General features: G+C 39.5%; 1 protein-coding gene across 3 annotated transcripts in view; it reads right to left on the minus strand.

Moving 5' to 3' along the window:
• The window catches only part of CACNA2D3 (calcium voltage-gated channel auxiliary subunit alpha2delta 3), a 913,092-nt gene that overhangs the window by 167,331 nt on the left and 722,056 nt on the right, over nucleotides 1-23,705 (minus strand). For all 3 annotated transcript variants that reach the window (XM_059716157.1, XM_019495461.2, XM_019495460.2), the window contains exons 17-18: nucleotides 21,013-21,087; nucleotides 6,073-6,156 (exon numbers count right to left, since the gene is read on the minus strand). In XM_059716157.1, coding sequence (XP_059572140.1) covers nucleotides 6,073-6,156; nucleotides 21,013-21,087 — 159 coding nt within the window. The remainder of the gene's footprint in view (nucleotides 1-6,072; nucleotides 6,157-21,012; nucleotides 21,088-23,705) is intronic.

Consider the following 23,705-nt stretch of genomic DNA (forward strand, 5'->3'; position numbering starts at 1 on the left):
GAATTTATTCTATCTTGTTCCGAAAAATCCCTAATATATTGTACTTTATGGTCTGCCTAGTTAGCCAGAGAAAATGGCAAAGGAAGAATACAAGAGTTGCTATTATGCAGTGAAATGAACAATGTCAGTGTGCGTGCTTTATTTGGTTTTTGTCGGGGTATGGCTACTGACCAATTTGTTGCGCCACTGCATTTTTAATTAATGACACAGGTACCCAAAACTTAGGACCAATATTTTATGATATTAAATTATAAAATTCAATGGCTATGCTTGTGGGGTTTTGTCAGAAGCAACAGCTACAAATCATTCATCAACTTATTTCTCCTAACAGCTGAAACATCCCACTAACAAATCCTTGCCCACTCTGCAGGAGAAAACCTTATTTTCAGATACACTATTTTATTTTTTCTGGCAAAGAAGCTTCTTTCACCAAAATATACTTGGTAGGAGAAAAAGGAAAACAGAAGAAAAAATGTGCTGAACAGTACTGATGAAATGAGCATGTTATCTCTAAAATCACCACTATTTACAATATTTGGATTCCACAAGTTGTACATCGTGTTCTAGCAACATACATACCTCCCTTCTCTAATACTGCAGGCCATGTATGACAGACTGGGCAATGCAGATAGATTTCAATGACAATTTGCCTATCAAGGCACTATGCTGACTTTTCTAGTTAGCTGGAGTGAGTGGAGCCTGCCAAAGCCTGGCAGCGAAAAATCTGTTTTTTTGTTCATGAAACACCTGAGTATGGCTGACCTATCAAAAACTGAAATGTCTGAAGCTTCTTACATTTAATTCTGTGCCAACTATATTGAAATTAACACTCTGATGCTTCTGTCAGGGAGTGTAAAAAAAACTTTATATATATATATATATATATATTAGCTGGAGGCATGTATAAAGTAAAACGCACATTTTACTGCACGTTTTTTTTTTAACAATACATAATAGGCAATTCTGGAAATATTTTCCCATTTTAACTTCTGTGGTTTTGGAATTGGAGAGCTGGTCCTAATTAACAATATACTTTCTAACATTTGAAGAACTGTTCCATTTATCTTTAACATGTTTTTCATTTTCCCCCCCTTTTGCTGCCTGCAGTTATCTAGGACCCATTCCTCCCACAAGCCTCAGGCAAGTCATAGACTTACTAAAAAGTGCCTCCAAACCCTTACTAGCGTTTAAGATCAAGTCTGTATGTGGGATTTAAAATTGTACTTGTCTTTCATTTTTTTTGCTTGCTGTGATTACATTTCTTGGCTTTGTCATCTGGTTTCTCAACTCTTTGACAGCTTCATCATCTCTCTTCAGTATATGCAATAAGTTTTGCCTCAGTTGGCTTAGACACCCAAAATATTCAGTCTCACTCTTTTATTCTTTCTTTTCTAAACCAGCTACATTTTCCAATTACAAATTATGATAAAAGTAGTTTAGGGAGCAACTTAATAAAAATAAAACTTCCAGACAGGATTGAAATTACTTGCCTTCACGATTGTGGAATTCTCAAACAGTTGGAAAGAGTCTTATCCCAATAAAATATAGCAAAGGCTTTCTATTCCTAATAGAGTTTGGGTAAGATCAAGATGGCAGCTCCTTTAAATTGAGAAATGAATTGATGAAAGGATTCCTTCAATTAATTTTTGCTGCTAGCCACCAAGGCTACTTAAAGATATTACAAAAAAAGCTGTGGCTTTACTTTAAACATGACACACCTCCAATGTCAAGCCCAGCACATGCCCAGAAGAGGCATCACATTTGTTGGACCCAGCTCTCCCAATGTCTGAAGAGATTGGACACTTTAGTGGGGCTCTTTTGGTTCTGATTGAATCAGCTATTAGATAAAAGCTCTAAAAAGCCCATTGAAGCACCCAAACTATAAAGATGTTGTGGAGCTGGGTCAAACTAATATGTTGCTTCTTCCACTAAAGCATGGTTTTTTTGGTTTTTTTAATGTCTGTAAGCAGCCTAAAATCCTAAACACAGCTCAAAACTTTCTCTTTACTAGCCCAAAGGCCAGAATTAAATTATTCTCTACTTTGCACTCTTTATACACGACAAAATGTTCCCTTTACTGTCTGCCTTTCTGTTCTCCTCCCCACTCTTGGGGGCATTTTGAAAACTGTGACATCATTAAACCCATGTACTAATAAGAGATATATTCACATATGCAGCATCAACTAAATGTTTTGTGGCAATAAAATAAGCCAGTCAAATAAGCCAAGAGCATGATTCATTATTCTAAGCAGCTTCATGAAGCAAGTAATGTTGTTTCTTCTGAATTTGACTAACCAACATTTCACTGGTCTGGCTTGGAGTATCACAGGAGTATCACATCCAGAACAAAATGTGGCCTGTATGTCGGCAAGTCATTCTGCAAACTTCTAATTCCCCAATGAAACATTCAGAAACCCCAATGAAAATTATCAACATCAAGAGGGGATTCATGTTTTCTCCTAAGGGTGGTGACATTTATAAATGTTCCTTAGACCTTCTGACGTAAAGGATTAAACACATTGTGGGCACATCTACATGAAACATTGACTGCACAGACATTACTGCGCAGTGGCGTTGATGAATGGCTTTTAGGCAACACTGACTGCGCAGTAGCTCATTACTACTATGCAGCAGCATCACGCCACATTTCATGCCATACTGTGCAGTAGTAATGAGCCAGCACAGCCATCTCATGTGGCCAGTATGCATGGTCATTTTTTTCTTTATTTATTAGATTTGTAAGCTGCTCTTTTCAACAAAGGCTCAGAGACAGAATCACATAAAAGCAAGTGGAATGGAATATGAAACAACTGATTAACACAATCCTCCTCAAGCTGAAAATTGGTGCTCTCTCAGGCCCTTGACACACTTTCTTTTATTGGTGCCATAGGATCTGATCCGTGATTTCAACATTCGTGCTTCCGGCCATGCCATGTGTACATAGCAGGTGTGACTTTGGGATCAGGGATCAGATCCCAATTGTACCCTTTCTACTTGCCAGTGCAGGCAGAGCCTAGGATCATGATCCTGGACTGCCTCTGCACCAGCAAATTGGAAGCCAGGAGCCTGCAGCCTCTCCCGCTCCCCCTCCCCACTGTAACCCAGGGCCGTCCCAGGGACAGTTCTATACTGGGGGCTGTCCTGAAAGAAGCTGACAATGAACTTATTGTTAGCCCTTGCCCCAGGGCAGCTAGGGGCCAGTTTGAGACCTTGGGCTGTCCTGGGGTGCACAATGAACTGATTTTCAGTGCTGTCCTGGGGCAATCCTGGGGGCTGTTCCAAAGCTGGGGCTGTCCTGCAGCCTCTAATTGTCCTGAGCAAGGCCAACAATTAGCTAATTCTCAGCCCCGGCCTCAAGACAAATCATGGATTTGTATAGGATGCTTTGGATAGGAACAATCCTGTCTCAGGCAGGGGGGTGGACTTGATAAGCTCTGGAGGCATCTTCCAGCTCTATTTTTTTATGATTCTATCATGTTGGCAAAACAATTGATGAATTGTATACAGATTAAATGGTCTGGCTCTATGGAATGGCAACAAACTGAATACACACACAGCGTTCATAGATGAACACAGTTTGCCAATTCTATCTGGAGTTTTGGTTTCACTGGGTATTTGGATAAATCCTGGATTCCAAACTAAACCTAACTGGCTCAACACTTTTTGAACCAAAATCAGCAAAGAAGTTATTTAAAAAAACATGCAAACATAAACCCAAAGTTTCACTCAACTGTAGTTGTTAAAACTGAAATGAGATTACAAAGGAGAATTACTAAAGCTACATAAATCAAGTTGAGGGAATTATGGAATAAAGCAGGAAATTCTGGGTGAAATCAAATGGGATCAAAACAGAAGTGAAATACAAAGGAAAGATAGATTCATGAAAGTGTACAGGTTGTGTGTTTAGTCTAGAAATAACACGTGTACATCAAGAGTACTTTTTAAAAAACATCAATTGAAGATGAACAGAATGAAGTAACATGTAGTGGAGGATAAGAGAAATGGCCAAGTATAAGAAGTAGAGAGGACTGCATAGATTATGGAAGGCTATTAAGGAATATGAACATATGATGAGGAAATATTTTATGTTGAATGCAATGAAAATTGCACAAGGTCAAACAAGAAACAATAAGAAATGCTTTACATGCACTCGGCAAAAAATCTCAGATATGAAGGCAGTGAGGAATGATAAGGACAATCTATCAACAGGGAGAATAGATGTTGCTAAAAGCAAAAATAAACTGTTCCATTATTTGCAAAGTCAGGAGTGGATGGATGGCAAAAACAGATATATATTTTGCAAGGGGGAAGGAAAATACAGAGTTATGTCAGAACATGGATCAAGAAATTAGAACATCTGAAGACTGACAAAACTCCTGGGGCGGTTGTACGTGATCCATCCCAGATTTCGGAAGGACATGACAAAGTAAATATGGGAACCTTCTTCAGTGGATATATTCAAAACTTCTCTGGAAAAGAAGAGGTATGAGGGACTCAAGAGAAGTTAATACAGTAATGATATTTGAGAAGGGATCTAGGAAAGATCTATGAAAAATACAGACACGCAGACATGACTTTGGCCTGTGTGGGGAAGTTATGGAAAAAACTATATAACAGGGACAGAAAGGGGAACACCTGGAAAGTTATGATTTAATTAAGGACAGTCAGCATGGACTCACACTAAATGAATCATGCGTAACAAATCAGTTTTACTGAAGAAGCAACAGAAAGACCAGGCAAAAGTTAAGCTATGGACAGAGCCAGCCTTATGGAAAATGGCGGCCTGGGAAAACTTGCATTTTAGCACCCTCCCCACCTCAAGTCATTGGGACTGATGCAGGCAGAGGCAGGTGGGAAGGTAGAGCAGGGTGGGAAGGGGCAGGGGAGCTCAGGTGTCCAGACATATGACCCCATCCCTAGCCACCGCACTGGACCTAGCCACTGCTCTGGCACAACTGTGTGACCAGTCCCAGCCAGGTGAGATGGTGGGGGAAGAGGGAGGGGGAGCATGGCTGCCCAGGCAGATGGCTCCATGCCCAGCTCTGCCCCCAGTGCTTAGGGCATCTCCCAGGCCCCATTACGAGAGGCAGGGCATGTACTCCTGCAGCTACCTGCACTGCCCGACCCAGCTCCTCCTGAGGAGTGGCTGGAGGCAGGGAGGCAAGATAGAGCAGGACAGGGGTAAGATGCTGCTGCTGCTGTGTGTGGGTGGGTGGGTGGGGCCCCTGTGACACCCTTCCTGGCACCTCCCTGACAATGGCACCTTGGGTGGTTGCCCACATTGCCCACCCCTAATGTCAGCTCTGGCTTTGGATATAAGGAAAGCTTTTGATATGCTGCTACAGAAAAGACTAAGTCTACAAGATAGAAAAGGAGACAGAGGGTGATCTACAAAATAGATAGGGAACTGTGATGTGGGTGATATTTGGGTGGATCTTGGGCCTGCCAACTGCTGTGGATACCAGGAGCTGATTCATGAAGTCACACACACCTGAACTTGGGTGTTAGGAGCAAGTCACCGAAAGTGGGGATCTATTTTAACTTTCATAGTGTGAGCACAGACCCAAGGGTCGGAGGGGTAGAAGGAATGGTTGTGGTTGTTATTTTAGTTTGCTCTTTTTTATTTTGAAGTGCAATATTGCATCAAGAGCGGTCTCATAAAAAAGTGGAATAGTCAAACTCATGTCCCAGTTTCTGAGTTCCATTGGACATGTGGACCAGCCCTAAACTTTATACTCCTCTCTAGTGATCAACACAATGCTGCAGAGATTCACAACAGGATACATGGAGTATGCAAGCTGGGCGATGAGTTTTGCAGATGATATAAAGAGTGCGTGTGTGTGTGTGTGTATGCACACGCGCGTGTGTACGTGTGTGTGTGTGTGTCTGTCTAAGAAAGAGAAAATACAAAACAGGAGAGTAATAAAATTCTGAATGAGGTAAAAGGGGCTATTGTCTTTCTGGTTCTCTGAGAAGTCAGGTGGCCTCTCTGCTGACTACTTGAACAGTTTCCAGGTACAGTAGTGGGATACAGCAGAGTCTTCTGACAGGGCTTTAAAACAAATCACTTACCACATCATCTCTGTCTTCCCACTCAACCTCTGAAAGATCAACACTGCTATAGTTGGGTTTTCTTCGCTTCTTTCCCTCTTCATACTAGCATTTAAAATAAAAAAGATTATTGAAACGTTAGGCAGGATCAAGTTGCACTTGTGTGCCGATTCTGTGTCAGATGATATTAAGGGTTGCTGAACTGATGTTGGGTATGTGCAATTTACATTCTCAGTGTGTGGTTTAATCAATAATAAAGTGAAGCACAAATCTAGTCAAACACTTTTGGTGAACAGAGAAAAACCTACTTAGTATATGTTTATATGCAAGACTCCTTTGCTATGATGTATATCTTTCCTTCATAGAGAATTCTCCTTTTTTCATATATCACCCTTTCAAAAGCGTGGAAAAAGCAAAAAGCACAAGTCACTTAATGTCCTAATAAATTAATTTGTCCTCTTTGCCACATTTTATAAGTCAACTCAGCAGTTATACCTTCCACACATTACTAACCATATGGAAACTACATACGGCCTTAATTTCAAAGTTTATACTAAATGTCCCGAACTAGCTCTTTCAGCTGTACAGGAAGCTATATTTCCTACAATCTTATCAACAAAATGTTTACACTTTTCTTTTTAAACAAGATAAGATGCAAGTCTTGGAAGGCTGGGTGTTAATATATGCTGATATTACATTTTATCTACAATTTCATGGGAAACAGAAAGGAACAGACTAATAATGGCAAGTTATAGTTTTTATCACTATGGTCATTGTTACTCTGTAAATCTCACATTTTAAATAAACATTCTGAATGAGAAATGGCTTCAAGCTGGGGGGGGGCTTATAATGTAGGAAATTCTGCCCTCTGCTGAACGTTAAAAGTCAGTGACCCCAGCAGTTTAAGAACAAACTTTTCAAGGCGTGGAAGAAGACAGTGTTAATGCAGGTTTTGCAGATAAATAAAGTAATGAATCCACACGCTAAAGTGAACTGATGGCAACATCTGGAACACACCTACCTTTGGTGACAATATCTGTCTGCTTTAAAAGGCTGAATACTGATAATGCCAAGCCCTTTTACTGTTAGTAATGGCTAAAAAGGACAAACCATATCTGTCTATTAAGTATAGCAGAAGCATCTGGGACATCCTGTATATTTCTGTAATCAAGTTTTTAACTCCCCAGGACAGGCATAAATGCTTTTAATGGCCATTGCACAGACTGCTGCTACAGGAACCTTCAGTTATACTTAGAGGGGTATAGGGACATGTTGGCACCTAATATAATCCTTAAAGTAGGTTCCTGTCCTCTTTACTGTTAAAAAAAAAATCTTTTTCATTGAGGACTAAGCCACTGTAGTGTTAGTTTTCATCTACCACAGAATCAGAGTATGATTCTGGGCAGTTCTAGCAGAGCAGTTGACATGTGTAAAGACCACCATCCTCTTTACTTTACAGTAAGTGGCACATACCCTAAATGGGGTGCATAAGACATGGTGTAACTCCTGTACTAGTGCGAATGGAAAATTATATCCTTTCATACATTTAAGAGTCTGCAGGCTACACTGCATAAACCCTTACTAATGACAATGGGAGCTGTGCTCATGTGTTTAGGGACAGATTTGTTCTTCAAACTGGAGGCAACATAACTGCTTTCCCACTCCTATTAACCCTATGGATTCCATACCTGTTGCTCGAGTAACAAAGAAACAAAGGGAAGTGGAAAAGGTGTTGACAAAACCAGAGCATGACATGTTCAGAAAAAAAACCCAAAATGAAATTTATAACTGAACAGTATGTGTTAAAAATGCAGACATTACAGATAGAAACAAAATGTATATTTCAAGCAGTTTCCTATTGTCAAGTCAGAGAAAAGAGCAGGAGACTTCCTGAGATTCAGCAAGGAACCCACGATGCAGATCTAGGAAATGCTTAGTTACTATAACAATAAACGTACATTAAAAAAAATATCCATTGACTTTGATAGGGCCAGGATATCACCCTAAATACACGATTAAGAAAACACTTGTACGTCTGTGGAATTCTGCTTCCATTTGTAGTCCCAAAGAGGACAATGGGAACATTCATAGGAACTAGATTACCCATCTGTGGGATTGGGCCCTAGAAACAGAAAGATTGATAGACTATGAGCTCTTGGTAATCTGGCCACTCTCCTCAATCTTCTTTCTAATTTTACTATTCACATCCTTTTTAACAGATTTTTTTTGATGTGCAGAAATCAAGGCTGGGAATCCATTTATCTCTTCAAAAATATCTTTAAAAAAATCAGTGCAGCCATACTTTTGTACTGAATTGAGTTTATCTTCATTTTTGTATGTATCTGGGACCCAGTGGGCATATCTACATGACATACTATGGTGACAAGGCATCGGCAGGCATGAACCTTGATGCCACCACTACTACACAGTAGCAATGAGTTACTGTGCAGCAGCTCATTGCTACTGTGCAGTAGGGTTGAAACAACCCATGCAGCACTGGGACTGCGCAGTACTGGTAGTTACTGTGAAATCTTTTAGTACTTGCTGCTAAAGCAATTATTTGCTGCTAAAGCAAGTACTAAATGACCGTACAGTAATAACTGTGCAGTCAGGCACACGTGGAGACATGGCCACTGATGATAAAATACAGAGTGAGGACTGAAGGCAGATGCTTGTGCATGATTATTTGTACTATAATATGCTGAAATAAATTAGTAAGAAATGTACAAAAAAGATGGAAACTATGAAACATTTCAAATAAGCCTGATTTAAAAGCATTCAAGGAAGGGGTAGATTAAAACTGTGAGCCGTTACTCCAGATTTCAGCCAGTACACAATATATGGTGACATTATGAAGTAGCTCAACACCTGCAAAATAAGTTACACATGCTACAGGATTTTTTTGTTTTGTTTTTTAATAACTGGAATGGGATACTGAACTCCTTATTATTCACCTTTTAAATTAACATAGCTTTCTTCTAAGAATACACTTAGTGGGGAAAATTAGAAACTATTTCCTCTGGTGATCAGAATAACCTTTATCTTAATCAGTGTCATTTTTCTGAGGTTTGACCAAATGGTTTTAGTAGCTGATGATTCATGAACAATGTACAATATGCCTGTCTTTAAAATGGAACCCCTTTTTTCAATCACTCAATGTACAATTATATTCATGTGCCTTTATTAAGCTCCATGCTTTGTTCTTTCTTGCACCTGAACAGTCCCCTTTGGTTTAGGAAGCCTCTGCATTGAGCATGACCTAGAACATCTTTTTGAAGTCAGACTTAGAATCAGCCATCTAATTTGTTGGGCAAACTGAATCTTAAAAGTGCAAATTTAAGTGATGAGGTGGTACAAATTTAGCAGACACATATCATTTACACTATGGGTAACAGAAGACAGTAAGATATTGACATAGCACCTGCTGATGTGCCAGTAATATTGTAGAGTCAGGCTACCCACATTTGGCAAACTCCTAGTGGAAAAGTGCAAAAGCAAGAAAGTACCTAGCGACAACAACAAGAGCTAGAAAGGTGGAAAAATGTCAAGGCAAAGTTGTTGTTTACCAAAGTATTGTATCACAAAAGCAAGCGATGAGGGAAAGAAAAGCATTCCAAATGATAAAAACATCATCTGTCTGTAGCATTTCTATAGAAATCTCATACTGCTTTAAAGAAATCAAACTAGAATCCAAAGTACTGTTCAGCAAATTACTTAACCATTCACTCAACTTTAAGCACATATTGACCTAGACAGGATTTAGACATGAGCCTGAAGTTAAGCAATTGTGTAAATGCTTTGATGCAACTGGGGTCCTATAGAACTGATACATTATAAGGCGCGCGCGCGCGTGTGTGTGTGTGTGTGTGTGTGTGTGTGTGTGTGTGTGTGTGGGGAGAGTACAAGAGAGTGCCATCCTATTATATTCTAAGTTATAGTGACATCCTATAGAGACACGATTTTCTAAGAAGTTTAATAGGATATTAAAAGTAGATAAGATTTTACACAAGGGTTTTAAATTACTAGAAGCAAAAACCTAGTAGACAAATTGTCCTAGTTCTCTGGAAAGCCTGTTTAAAAACTGCACTGACTGGCCTTCCTGCATGTGTACCAGCATACCAGCCTCTGGTTTCTTTACTATTCATTCCGTTCAGAAACAGCACACACACCAACTATAGATGCTTACTCAACCTGATGAAGGGTTTTTTAAACCTGAAAGCCTTATTGCTTAATGCATATAGGGCCAGATAATGGGGCTTTACTCACCCACTAACTCAAGTTGGGGCTAACAGCAATTCACACTGGGTGCTGACAGAAGTTATATTTTGTCATGCATTTGACCTCTTGAAAGTACTCTACAGCTATGTCATGACAGAAGTGCACAGCTGCAGAGCACTTTAAAAGTGCCCAATCATGTGACAAATTAACCTTCATACAATGAGGGTTCAGATGAAGGCTCCAATTCACCTGCCCCCATTCGAGCTCAGGCTGGAAAAGCCCTAGCCCTCAGCTCCCTCTCCTCTCTCCCCCCACACCATCGTGCATACAGCACTGGAGCTGTGGGGGAGGTAGGGTTGGGGAGAGAAGCTACAAGCAGGCAGCTCCTCCTGGATTGGCTCCTGGGAGCTCAATCCCCCACCCACCCAGCCCAAAAGCAAATGTCTGTTGGGTTGTGGGCAGTCAGGAGGGAAGGGGAGGGGAGGGGAGGGGAGGGGGGGTGGTTACTGTAACTCATGGCGCTTTCTGTAAAGTACCATGAGTTACAGCAGGGAGCTGCACGTTTGTCAGTGCCCACTGTGCCATCTAGAGTTGGGGATGTAAGGGCATTAAAGGAGCTTCACTAACCTTCAGAACAGCAGTCTATCTCAGGACAATTTAATTATGTCTTGGCTGCCTGGTGAGCTGGTGTACAGGCCTGTAGTCATACATAGCTTCTCTTCCCTTTCACTGGTGAGTGATATATGCCTGCAGTACGGTACCCTAGGGAGCAGTATCCATGTTTCCCAAAACAGAGGAACTGTGGAAAGCCCTTTTTTGAGCTACAGGAAGAGAGGAAAATCCCCTCCCCTCTTCCACTTACAGGCTATCAAAAACTTCAGTGGCAGTTCTCGGAGGTACAACTGAGAAAAAGCCACAACATAAGGGTCTCAGAATTTTCTCCATACATAAGACAACTTTCTGCCCTGAAGTGCCTGCAGTCTAAATAAGCCCGGACAAATACAAGACCAGCACAAGGAAATAGTTCCAGAGAGGGCGACTGTGGAGATTATTAATGAAGACAAGAAGGGAGGAGGAACTGTTTGAAGAGACCGATTTATACTTTTAGGTCTGAAAAAGTACCTTCCTGTTTCATCCGTTTACGTTAAATCACCCAAGGGGACTGAGCTTTTAGTTAATATGCGCTACACAGCTCAGAAGCACTCTGCCTAGGGATGTGTGTGTGATGCTGCATCCCTTCTTAATTTAAATCTCTGCTGCCTGGCCTTTAAGCTTTTAATTTCATTTGTATTTTCTCCTCGCTGCAGGGCCCTAATTCATCTCTTGCAATACTCTAATTTTGAAACCTGCATTTATTTTGTGTCTAAGAATGATGTTTTATGGAGCTCCACTAGCCCCTGGATTTGTAGAGATTTCAAAGGTACTCAGTCATAAAAGGTGCTTGTAAAAAGAAAACTCCTAGGATTAAGATTAAAAAATGTGACTTCTTTATTTTCTTGGAAGGAAAAAATAACTTCCCTTTTCAAAGACAGATGTTCATGTAAAAGTATTACTTAAGACTTTAATCCAGAAGTTCCTAGGTTACGGTTGGCAATGAAGACCAGTTATTTTGGATTGATCCGTTCTGCCAGCTGGCACTGAGAAATTGCCATACGGTAAAATTTCTAGCCACACTACAAAGAAAAGATGACAAGGGCAGCCATGTCATTTAAAATGCTGGGTGAATAATACATCCCTGAGCATCCAGTCAGGCGAACAGCAGGGACAAATAATGTACTCTATACAAGTAGAACCCTCTCGGAAAGTAATACAAGAAAATAATTTTTATGCCATGTTTGTATTTCAAGCAACCTATCTAATAAAAATGTAGTATATATGTTTGATTTACAAATAGCAATGTCTAAACTGATGACATGGAGAATATAGAAATAGGAGGTGGAACCAAAGAAATAGAACATATTTTTGTGTCACATGCCTGCAAAACTGGGTAAACAGTACACTGGTTCAGTTCACAATGTCAGTTGGATTGCACTTGATTAGTAAAGTGACATGCATTCAATTCATTTCATTGAAAAAAAACCGTGGTTTAGGATTTTATTTGCATTTTCAGAACCTTATCATTCAGGATTATGTAAAACTGACAGCTGCTTATAATTATTTTGGGTTTGAGTAGAAATAATTAAAAACATCTGCCTTTATCTTAACACTACCAGACTTAAACCCATGGCTTGGTTTTACCTAACTTCAAAGCTGAAAGCAAAGAATAAAAGAAAGTTCACATGTTACTAACAAATTTTCAGTGATTCATTTATATGTACAACCAGTTATTCCAACAGCCTTCAAACCTTTAATTATCTTTTAAATATATGTAATTTTGGACTGCTAATTAGATGGCAATTTAATGCTCTCACAGGGATTCAGATGCTCTGTCTTTTTTTTAAATGTAAACTCCAGTAGGAATAATCATTGGCATTCAAATGACTGAATTCTTCAGTTATTTAAATGAACATGAGGCATTTACACTGTTCAAATCATTTAAATATTCTGCTGTCAGCTACAGCTGTAGAGTTCTACAGAGTCTCTGAATAAAGCAAGGGTAAGTGTAGGTTATCTTACGTTCCAGGCGGGACTCCCCAGAGAGAAATGAGATTTGCTGCTTATGAAAGGCTAACACCGCTTAAGTGGGGCATTAATGTTTCCTCTGAGACTTGGATTTCTCTGTTTTTCTATATTAGGAGAAACAAATTTTCCCAGAATTTACAACTATGAAAGACTTAATACTGGTTTAGCAATCTTTAAATACACTGGGTATTTAGTTATACACAATGTATCTGGCAGTTAACATTTTAATTTAAACTCAGGGACTTAAGCAGCCAATTTGCAACATTTTTAGGTGAGGGTTTTACATTATATGTGCAGCCTTTGTTTCCTGTGTATACCTTCCCTTATTAGGACTGATCTTCAAAAGGAATTCTATAATGATGTGCATCATTTTGAGGAAAGATTGTTATCTCTTAGATTACGTTTTAGAATGATAAAAAGCAGTATTTATGTTCAACTATTCCCCATATCACTATTGCTAACATTCCTGACCTAATATTAGCAGCACACAGAGGATGGAAAAGTTGCATTAGAACTTTGTCTAAATAAGGCAAAAAAGTGAAATTCTGGAAAAGATTCTTAAATTCTAATTCATTTGAGATGTTATCAGATTTGTCCAGGAGACATGACACATTCATGTAGTCAAATTCAAATTCATTAAAACATGTGTGAACTTCACAACATTCTATATATTTAGTTATCTGTATGTATAAAAATAATGTAAGGAAGTTGTCCTCCCCTGATGAGATTGTGCTGGAGTATTCTTCCCTTAACTGGTAAATTAGTAAGGTAAAGCAAAATCCCTCATTCCTATTGAATCAACAGGCCAGATTCTCATCTCAGTAACAGATAGAAAGACCAGAGACTTCAAAAAGTCAACAAAAGTTTTCTTTATTACTGTGGGAATTTATGCAGGAGGTGTCCACATACTCTGAATGAGGGAAACCAGTACCAGTCTCTAAGAAAGACTGGTTCAAGATACATCAGTATAACCACAGGATAACCGCATGCACTACAACTTAAAAGTGACTTTCTTCAACTTTTCTGTAACTGTCTTATCCTCTCTTCAGAAGTGGCTTCTCTTATGATATCTATACAAACTGGCTAACTAACAGTGGCTAGGCTGAAAGGCAACCCATATATAGCTGACATGTATTACTTATTAAATGAATATATACATTGGAAATAATGTAATTGCAATTCTCTCTCTAGCCCCCATACTGTTGAGTATCTGAACAGAAGAGTTAGTGGGTGCATATACACATTTATTAATGTATTTTTGCTAATGCACATTAAATTTAGTACCTCTAATGTGTGGTACTAAATAAATGTGCATTAGGCTGCCCTACTGCACAATTTAGCAAAAGCGCACACTTTTCTAGTGATGCTTAATGCTTAATGTGCAGGAGCCTATTTTTACTGTGCATATTAGCACGGTTTTTGATGTGATGCTTTAATATGCAGTAAAACAAGCTACTGCACATTAAAACACATGTGTAGACATGCCCAGTATGTCCCTGTGCATGCAGATGGTGTCTACCACAATGGAAGTAAACAGATCATCACTCTATTGTAATAATAATAGACATATGTGCAACTAGGAGAGTAATCTGACTTTATGCGTGTCATTTCATGTATATGAAAGGATTATGGCAAACCACCAAATGCTGCCTTCAGAAACCTAAGTCTCAAACAAATATGAAGTTGTGAATAATGAAATAAAAGCAAAATGATTTTTGAAGGAGAGTCAAATTCATTATCAAAATTAGTGATTTTCAATCAAAATATGGCAGCCAATAATGTTCTTATAGGGCTGCCTAGATTAAAAAATAAAAACAAACTTGGGGGATAAAACATTAGTAGTTTAGCTCTGATCTCATGTACTACCAATAACATTAAATGAATTTACTCCAGATTTACAATCATTTAAATCAGATCAGAATCAGTACGAAGAATATTCCTTGTAGCAAACAGTTCAGAATTACCAGGAACTAATAACATTTTACATGTATGTGGCATTTTCATTCAGAAGATTCCCAGAGTGCGTTATAAGGCATGGGGTTGTTTTTTCTCTAGCTTGACACTCAGTGTGGTTGTAGAAATGTAAATGAGAGAAATTTTGGGTGATATAAAACAATAGCGGGGAAAGAGGGGGAGAGAGAGAGAGATATCATGTGCACTCGCAAGCAAAATGCATTCATGTTAGTAAGACCATATAGCCTTCTTTAGGGGAAGAGATTATTTCACCCAGTAAAACTCCCAATTGCTTATTAAGACACTCTTTTATATCAGATGTGGGCTTCTACATCAAATAGTATATTTATTAGTGTATACGACCTTTACAGGCACTTAGGTTACAGACATCTATTCATTATGCGCAGACATAATATCTGGAGAACAAACAACAAATAATAATATAGTAGAATCTGTCCCAGCCCTGAGAAGCTTGAAGTCTAAATCAAAGAGTTATGAAACTCAACCACGATGGGAAGAACAAGAGTAAATAATGGAAAGGGACTAAAACCATGAATAGAATGTTATTTTCTAGCAAAAGCAGATGACATCATTTGTTTAGTTTCTTATGTTTATTTGTTGCGGGCTTGCCTATATATACTTTTTCTTCTTAAGAGCACAGAAGACATTAGTGGTGGAAAGCTGTGTGAAGGAAGTAGAGTGAAGCTTCTCTCAGTGTTTACCACAAAGTACATTGCTCCCTTTGCATTAATAAAGTATACAATGCTACATACCGAGTGGAGGAATACTTTGGTTAGCTACATAAAACTGTGAATCAGCTTCTGATAGATCTAGTTTTTCTTTTATCCTTTCTTTGGAATGCTATTAGTTTCCTTTCGCAAAATATTTGAACTCCATATACCTTTACAAAGATACACTACAGTATTTCACAGTAATACTTCAAAACTCTGCCGAATCACTAGAAGAAGTAGTACTACGAAGAGACATGTTTCTTAGCATAAAATCATTTCCCATTTATAGTTCATTAGTGCTATATATTGTACATCTAGAATGCAAAGTGCATTACAAAAATGGCTCTCTCATCAGAACAGGAAACATAAGATTTGTTTTCTTTTATATTTTTCTAAATTCCAGTAGAGATGTCTTTCTGCATTCTCCTTACTGCAGAATAAAGGATTAGAAACACATTATGTTTCAGTTTTGACTTTCACTTTTTACATGAATCTAACATATTTAAAACAGGCATGATTTCAAGTTACATTCATATCTGTTTTGAATAAACAAAGAAATGACACTGTCTGTTTTTAGTGTCTCAGGAGGAAACTGCACAAAATAGTTACCTTGGCAGTACTAGAGTGCCACCTAATGGCAATTCTTTTTCAAGTCATCACTGGTCTATAACCACAGGGGAAGAGGAAATGCATTGTTCTGACTTGGTGCTCAAAAATCACCATGAAACAGAGAAAAGCTACTAATAATGTACAGAGCTTTTACATGCACACTCTCAGGAAGCATTACAGAGCAAAGACAAGAACATCTACTGCTAATATCATGGCTCCTAATTCTCCAAACGTGGCTCTAATAAACTGTTCCCTTCCTAGGATTTACTTCTGGGCGTGCCAAGGTAGGGTGTGCTGCTTAGCAAAGAGTGGGTTCAGGGTGACAGCAAAACAAATGTCAAGAAAAAATAGTCAGCTTAGGAAGAGATTAAAGAGTGAGATGGTTCAAAGGAAGATGGGCTCAGAAGGGGAACAGGAAAGGAATGAAGATCCAATCAGTTTTTCAAAGCATGTAAATCCTATATGTTAGAAAAATTGCTCTTAACCTAGTGCTTAAGTAGGTGATAGTGTCACCATGTTATTTTTATTTTCTAAAAGGGTACCACAAATGCTATCCTGTTCACTGTACACCTTGATCTACAAAATCATTTCTCATAAGACTGCAACTGGATTGCTCCACCAAGTTATTTGGGATAGAAATGTAATCAAGTTCAACTTTCCTGGAATGGGCCTTTCAATCCCCCCAACAATAGCCCATCAAACCTTCCTTGTAGAACTTTTTGAAAGGTATTGTGAGAACCCTTGCAGATATTTTAAACTCACTGTGTCCTCCTTATGGTCAGAAATGAGTTTCCCTCCCTGAATTATGCCTAGCTGTGATTAATCCTAATTACTCTGCCCAAACAACTCGAGTTACCTTAAATAAAAGTAAAGTTTACATAACAAATAGAAAAATTAAAAAAACCCCTGTCACTCACTAAACATTAAATAAAATATACACTTCCCCCACCACCCCCCAGACTAATCAGTGGAAGACTAGTAGCTTACACTAGGCTCTAAGTTTAATTCAAAAGATACTTATTAAGTAAGATAAATACTTTACATAATAGAAAGAATTTTCTTCAACCAGAAGTGGTGAGCCTGTCTGTTTTTTCAGTATTCGATCAGGGAGTTTCTCAAGAAACACTGTGCCTCTCTTTCCCATGCCAGTCCAAAACTAGCAGATATGGCTCAATGGGGTTAGTCACTCAGAAGTCTTTTAGTATATTAGCATCACATCACTGCAAACAAAACTAATGATAATCTAAACCAGTTTGAATCTAGTTAATAAAATTTCTGCTTGGATGTAACCCCAAACTATCCAGAATTTTAAGGGAATGTTCTCTGTTAATTATCTCATTCCAGTTCCATATAATTAATCTAAATTTTGGTTATGGTGAACTTAATGGTAATTTTGCCACTGGCTTGATGGACCCAGGATTTGGTCTATAACATTTGTCTAAGGACTCAGTCCAATAATCAGTGCGTTATCAAAAGTCTCACTGGAATCAATGAGAATTTTTAAACATCCAGGGATTAAAAGAACCAGATCTGAAAGAAGACTCTTTCAGAAACTGAAATGAATACCAAGTGAACGTATTGTAGCAAGCCCACTTTGGATGACAGATTATGGGTATGCTTCTCTGTGTTTCCTCCAGGCAGACTGAGGAAGCCTGCAAAACATGTGGAGCATCATGTCTGCAAGCTCTCTACTCTCCAGGGGCTCAGCATTCAAATGTCTTTTCAGGCATAGGCTATGCATAAGTGGTGCTAGGGAGAGGGGAGAGGGGCACAACTCTGTGCTGCTGCTACAGTGGCGGGGCACAACTCATTGCCACCACGGCTGCTGCTGGGCTCTGGCTCCAGCCAGGCTGCAGCCCCACACCTATGCTCTGCTGTCGGTACCACCCCCCAATGTGTCACCAATGTTTTCAGGCATCTCCAGGTAAGTTTCTCTACCAGGAAAACAAACCCGGAGAATTTTCCCAGATTAAATGTGCGTACATAGACAGTGATGATCATATACTATGCAATAGTTACATGATCCCCAGAACAGATTTAGTTTCACAGAAAGGAACAGGTCTCCTTTCTTTTCTATCACCCCAAAAGAAGAGTTAATACTAGAACAGTACATAAAAAAGGGAACATGATAGGTTTGGCACTTTATCCACAGCAAATAGTTAATAATGCTAATATTAATTACATTAATGATCAAATAGCTAAATGGGGCCATCTCTTCCTTTCCTCCAGAAAAATACAAAGAGGGAGTGTGGGGGGAACTTAATTTAATAACATTCACTGTCCTTCATTAAGGAGTAAATTTTCACTTTTATCTTCCCTTTTCATTCTCTTTTTCATTCTCCTTCTTTCCAACCCATTCCCATGTGTCTCTATAAGATTTTCTTATAATTCTGCCTACTAAGCTCTTTTGCTATCATGGTTTCCACTGACATCTGATGTGCTCTGATAAGGTCCTGAAATATGTGTGTATTAATATGAATACACAGTGAAAGGGGAATCAAGAAAAGGCAGTCACTGACCGTGTCTATATGAGATGCTTTACCGTGCAGTAGATAAGTCTGTTGCTTTACTGCACAGCAGACTAATCTAAAGATCACCATCTACATGTGCAAATGTTTACTGCACAGTAAATTAGTCTACTGCACAGTAAATTCACTACCTGCATATGCACAAAGATACACTACAGTATTTACAGCATAGTAAATTTACTGTGCTGTAAAGCCAAATAGCATTAATTGCACACTTAGATGCACCCACTAAGTCATTGATTTCAACTTCTCCATCACCACCATCCTGTGTATTATCCTGTAGTTAATCAGGGAGAGGGAAGACTCAGGCACACCAAGCTCTCAATGCATTCCTGGCTTTGGTTTTTCATATAGACTGATGGCACATCTATACCACAGTCAGAAGTGTAACAGAAACACATGGAAGCATATTGTCATCATGGGCTAACAACCTGAGTATGTACCAAGCCCAACCCTGGCCCACAAGGACAGCCCATATTGCCATATCTTCATGGCTATTGATATTGAAGCTGCAGTCTAAAAGCTGCACATTGGGATGGACTAGGAACAAGATGGAGAATAAAATGGAAAATTGGATAATGCCATTACATAAATCAGTATGACAGATCCATCTGAAACACTGGCCACTGTGTCTGAAAAAAAGATATTGTTGAATTTGGGGAAGCAGAAGGAAGGAGGAGTTAGAGAAGAATAATGACCCTGATTAAGGAGATGGAAAAATATCTCATATGGAAAGAGACTGGAGGTACTTGAGTTATTTTCCTTGGCAAGGAGATGGTTATAAGGGAACATGATCAAAATATATAAAACACTGTACTTGAGAAGCAGGGGCACTAATTTCCCAGAGTGGAAGAAGTTATAACTCATCATGATGGAAGTCCTTCCATGGACCGTACAGAGGCAAAATAAGCTCTTAGGGCAAGATAGGGGAGATACTGGAGCATTTGTACTCAGCTTTATGGCTGACCGGGATCTTAGCTTGGAATTTGAAGTTGGGATCTAACGCTTCCTTGTGGGGATGGTAAGAAAAGAGGTGGGTTAATTTGGAAAGACCATTTCCAAGGACCTTATTATTTCTTGCTCTGTAATTTGCTGAAGTTACTAAGGTGTCACTCTCCTTCCTACATGCCTGTGACAATTTCTATTCCAGAAACATATGATATATTTAAAGGAAGAGAAATGTTCCTAACTATATAACACATGCACTGAGATAATTTCTTTTAGAATTCCTTTAAACATACTATAACATCCAGCTTGCTTAGCTGCTCATCTCTACACAAAATTTGCTGAGAAAGAAGCTACTCCATTGACGCATGTAAGTTTCAATGTTGATCTTTTCATTTGCTTTCCTTTAGTCAAATAATAAATTAGGAAACAAGCAGCGCAAATACAAATGTTAATTGACTGTGTAATTCCTAACTTAAACGTTAGACAGACAAAATGTTTGTGCTGACTGAAAATGCAGGATGTGCTAATGACTTCATAAATCATACTTTTCAATAATTTTAATTTATTTATATATTAAATTAGCCATCCAATTAATATTGCTGTTTTCTCTTAAAATATTGTTGAAATCAGATATTAACATAAGTGTCTACTTGAGAAATACATATGGCATCCACATGTATGCTACACTGAATTCATTAATACCAATGCTTTACTGAGGGTTGATGGTGATAGAACACTTGCAAGCAATGTTCCTAAACAATGATGCAATCAAGAATGAAGCTATACTCCAGGGTGTTGCATTGATAAACATTTGCTTAATGGGCCCTTTTCTTTTTCTTTTTTTGATTAATGCAAACAAGACAATAAGGGAAATAGAGATGAACTTTGCTTCTATTCCTCTTTTATGTAAAAAAAATCCCTTATGTCCCTATTTTACTAAAAACGTGCTTTATTGAAATTTCTGTATGTATTTTAAATTAGCTTTAACACTTTAACATGACAAATAGGGGTTATTACATGGTAATAGAGGATTCCAATTCAATGTAAAATGCACATAATTATAGCAATTTTTGGCTTGGCTTTTCTGCAGTAATGGAGGTCTGTATCTTTTACAGAACAACTTGTATATTTATATATCATGGAATTATTTGTGTTAACATTCATTTCTAGTCCATGGTTAAGTTTACTAAGTATTATATTCAATTTTCTGTGTTCAAAAGCAGTGTTTCTCAAAAGCATGAGACTATTCTATTTTGATTTTCATTACCAATATTATATCCTTTATACATTAAAAGAAAAGGAACTATAATGTCTACAACTGCACAAAATAGGTTAGCAAATAGTATTCTTACCAAAGGCCTGAGCTCTGGATGAGTTAAAATGTATCCGTTGTTTGTAATTGCAAAAGCATATCCATGAATACCTAACTGTAAGAATAAATGAGAAAAGAGTATTAATTAGTTTGGTCTCCAGTGATTTCTGAAACAAAAGAGCAGACAAACATTTATCCATTTATGGCTTAAACCTGGCATTCATAATCCTTATCAGTGTAATATTTCATTAAAATGAATGCAAAGCACCGATCCTTGACATTTTGTGAAAATGAAAACCCGTCATTGTGATGAACTTGGTAAATAGCATAATTTAAGAATGTCACACATACATGCATATGTACTTGCTATCCAAGGCACTTATTTCTATAAACAGAAAAAAAGTTGTTAAAAGAAGTATAGAATGAAAGCATAATAGATGTGATATACTATATGCTAAAACAAAGGGACACTGGAGCTTAGGAAACACACTTGCGCATGAATTTCTAGGTTCTGCTCACCTGCTTTATGTCAATGGTCCCATTACACAAATGGAACCATCAAAATCAATGGGATTGCTTGTTTAAGTGAACGGAGCAAGTGGTGGCATACTATTCAAGACATTTACATCTATCAGTCTTCAAACTATGTAATCTCTAAATGTTTTTAAGTTAACTACTACAGTCACGAAACCAGGATTATTTCTAATAAGGAAACTCATGCAATTTTCATTTTTGCACAAAAAAGTACTATGGGAAATCATTTGAGAACAATAAAGTGTTAGACAAGGCTAAAAAGTATATGTAATCCAATATAGCACTACACTTACTTAAATAACAACCGTTGCCCTTTTGACAGTATTCCTATTACAAAGCAGATGGCAGCTACTGACTTCAATAAATATACCTCCAAATCACTGACGTGCTCATTAACACATTTCTTACCATAAATTTGCAGCTGATAAAGTATCTTTTGGTAGGTGTGATATATATATCCCATATTTACCAAAGGAAAGATTTTTTTTATATATAAACATATATATGCATAGATGTGTATGTGTATGTATGTATACATCGGGCGCGTCCACACATGCAAGCACGTGCACTTGCAGCAGCTCAAATAGAAGTGGTGCAAATTTGAGCCGGGGCTTTTTGCTTCAGCGCATGTGTTGGACATTCACTTTGTTGTGGAGCAAATTGTGCCACTTGGGGCAAAATAACCCTGCCTGGCTCCTCCCGGATCTTCAGCCAGGGGGAGCTAGAGCCAGGGGCCAGCATCTGTGTAAAAAGATAAAAAGTATAAAAAGCCGCCCTGGCAAGCAGCTCAGGGCTACTTGCTCTCAGGAGCTTCCGGGGCCCAGCCAATTGGTACCTGGGGACAGCACCCCTTCTTCCAGCTGGACTGCTGAAGCAGCCCTGAGAATTCCCTGCACTGTCTACCCACTGCACCAGTCTGGTAGTGGGGGCTGCTGCCTGGCTGTGACCCACTATGCACCTGCCAGACTCAGATGGGGACTGCACAGCTAGTAGAGGCATCTGCCCCTCTGACCCAGCTGCTAGTGGACTGCGGTTGCAGGGTTGGCCTTTGTGCAGCACTACTGCCATTTGTGACCCCTGCCCGGCCCTCTGGGCAGCTATCACCTGGAAGATGTTTCAGGTGTGGTGGCCTGCTTTGAACTGTCAAAGCATGTTCTCCTGGCCCCATTTGGCCAGGAGGTCAGCCACAGCCAGCTGGGTCCAAGGTGCCAGCTCTGAGCAGGCGGGGTCCTGCCACTGGCCTCCCTAGCAGGAATTCTGGTGCTCCCTATTGAAAAAACTGAAAAATCCCTGATAAAAAAAATCCCAAAGTCACTTTGTAAAATACCCCCAAATCCATGTTCCTCCACAATTGAAACAAAATACCACTATAAAAAGATAGAGAGCAAGACAGAGACGGTGATCACTTGGACAATATTTTATTGATATATCTTACAGTGTTAAAGCAAGTCTTATAATAATAAAGGGAGCCCCACCCCCAACTTGCACCCCCAGGCCCCCATGGCTATCCCCACAACCCCAGGCACCATCACTTAAAAAACCCCAGAAAAAACCCCAGAAAAAAACCCAGAAAAAAATGGGAAAAAAAAGCTTCTGCTTACCTTAGCAGCAGGAGTGGGGGGGCTCCATGGCCTCCTGGCAGAGCCCCCCAGGGCAGCACAGGGCAGCGGTGGGGGGCAGCAGGGCCCAGGCTGGGGCCACTGGGGCTGTCACCCTGCCCCGCACTGTGTGAGCGGGGCCCCAGTCAGGCAGATGGCAGCCAGATGTCAGGTAAGTGCAGGGTTTTTTTTATTTGTTTCTTTAAACTATAGGGGTGGGGGGGCAGGGATCAGGGGGGCTTGGGTGGATGGGGCCAGCCAAGGCAGGGGTCAAGGTCCTCAGGGGGCTGGCGGGGGGAGGGGCTGGCTGCAGCAGGGGTCAGGGGCCTCGGGGGGGCTGGCAGGGGGGAGTTGGCGGGTGTCCCCCCCATGGTCCCCTCCCCCCTCCTCCAGCCCCCCGACCCCTTACTCACCAGCATCGGAGCTCTGGTGCTGAAACATGCGGCCTGGCCAGCCACGTGTTTCAGCACCAGGGCTAAGGCCAACCATAGAGACGCTCTGGCAGACAGAGCATCTCCATGGAGGACCCAGCCTCCAGTTGCCTCAGGGCATGCTCAGGGACCATGCCCTGTGCTGCTTTTTTAAACATCGATTTTTTTAG

Source organism: Alligator mississippiensis, chromosome 12 (assembly GCF_030867095.1).
Source record: "Alligator mississippiensis isolate rAllMis1 chromosome 12, rAllMis1, whole genome shotgun sequence".
Taxonomy (NCBI): domain Eukaryota; kingdom Metazoa; phylum Chordata; order Crocodylia; family Alligatoridae; genus Alligator; species Alligator mississippiensis.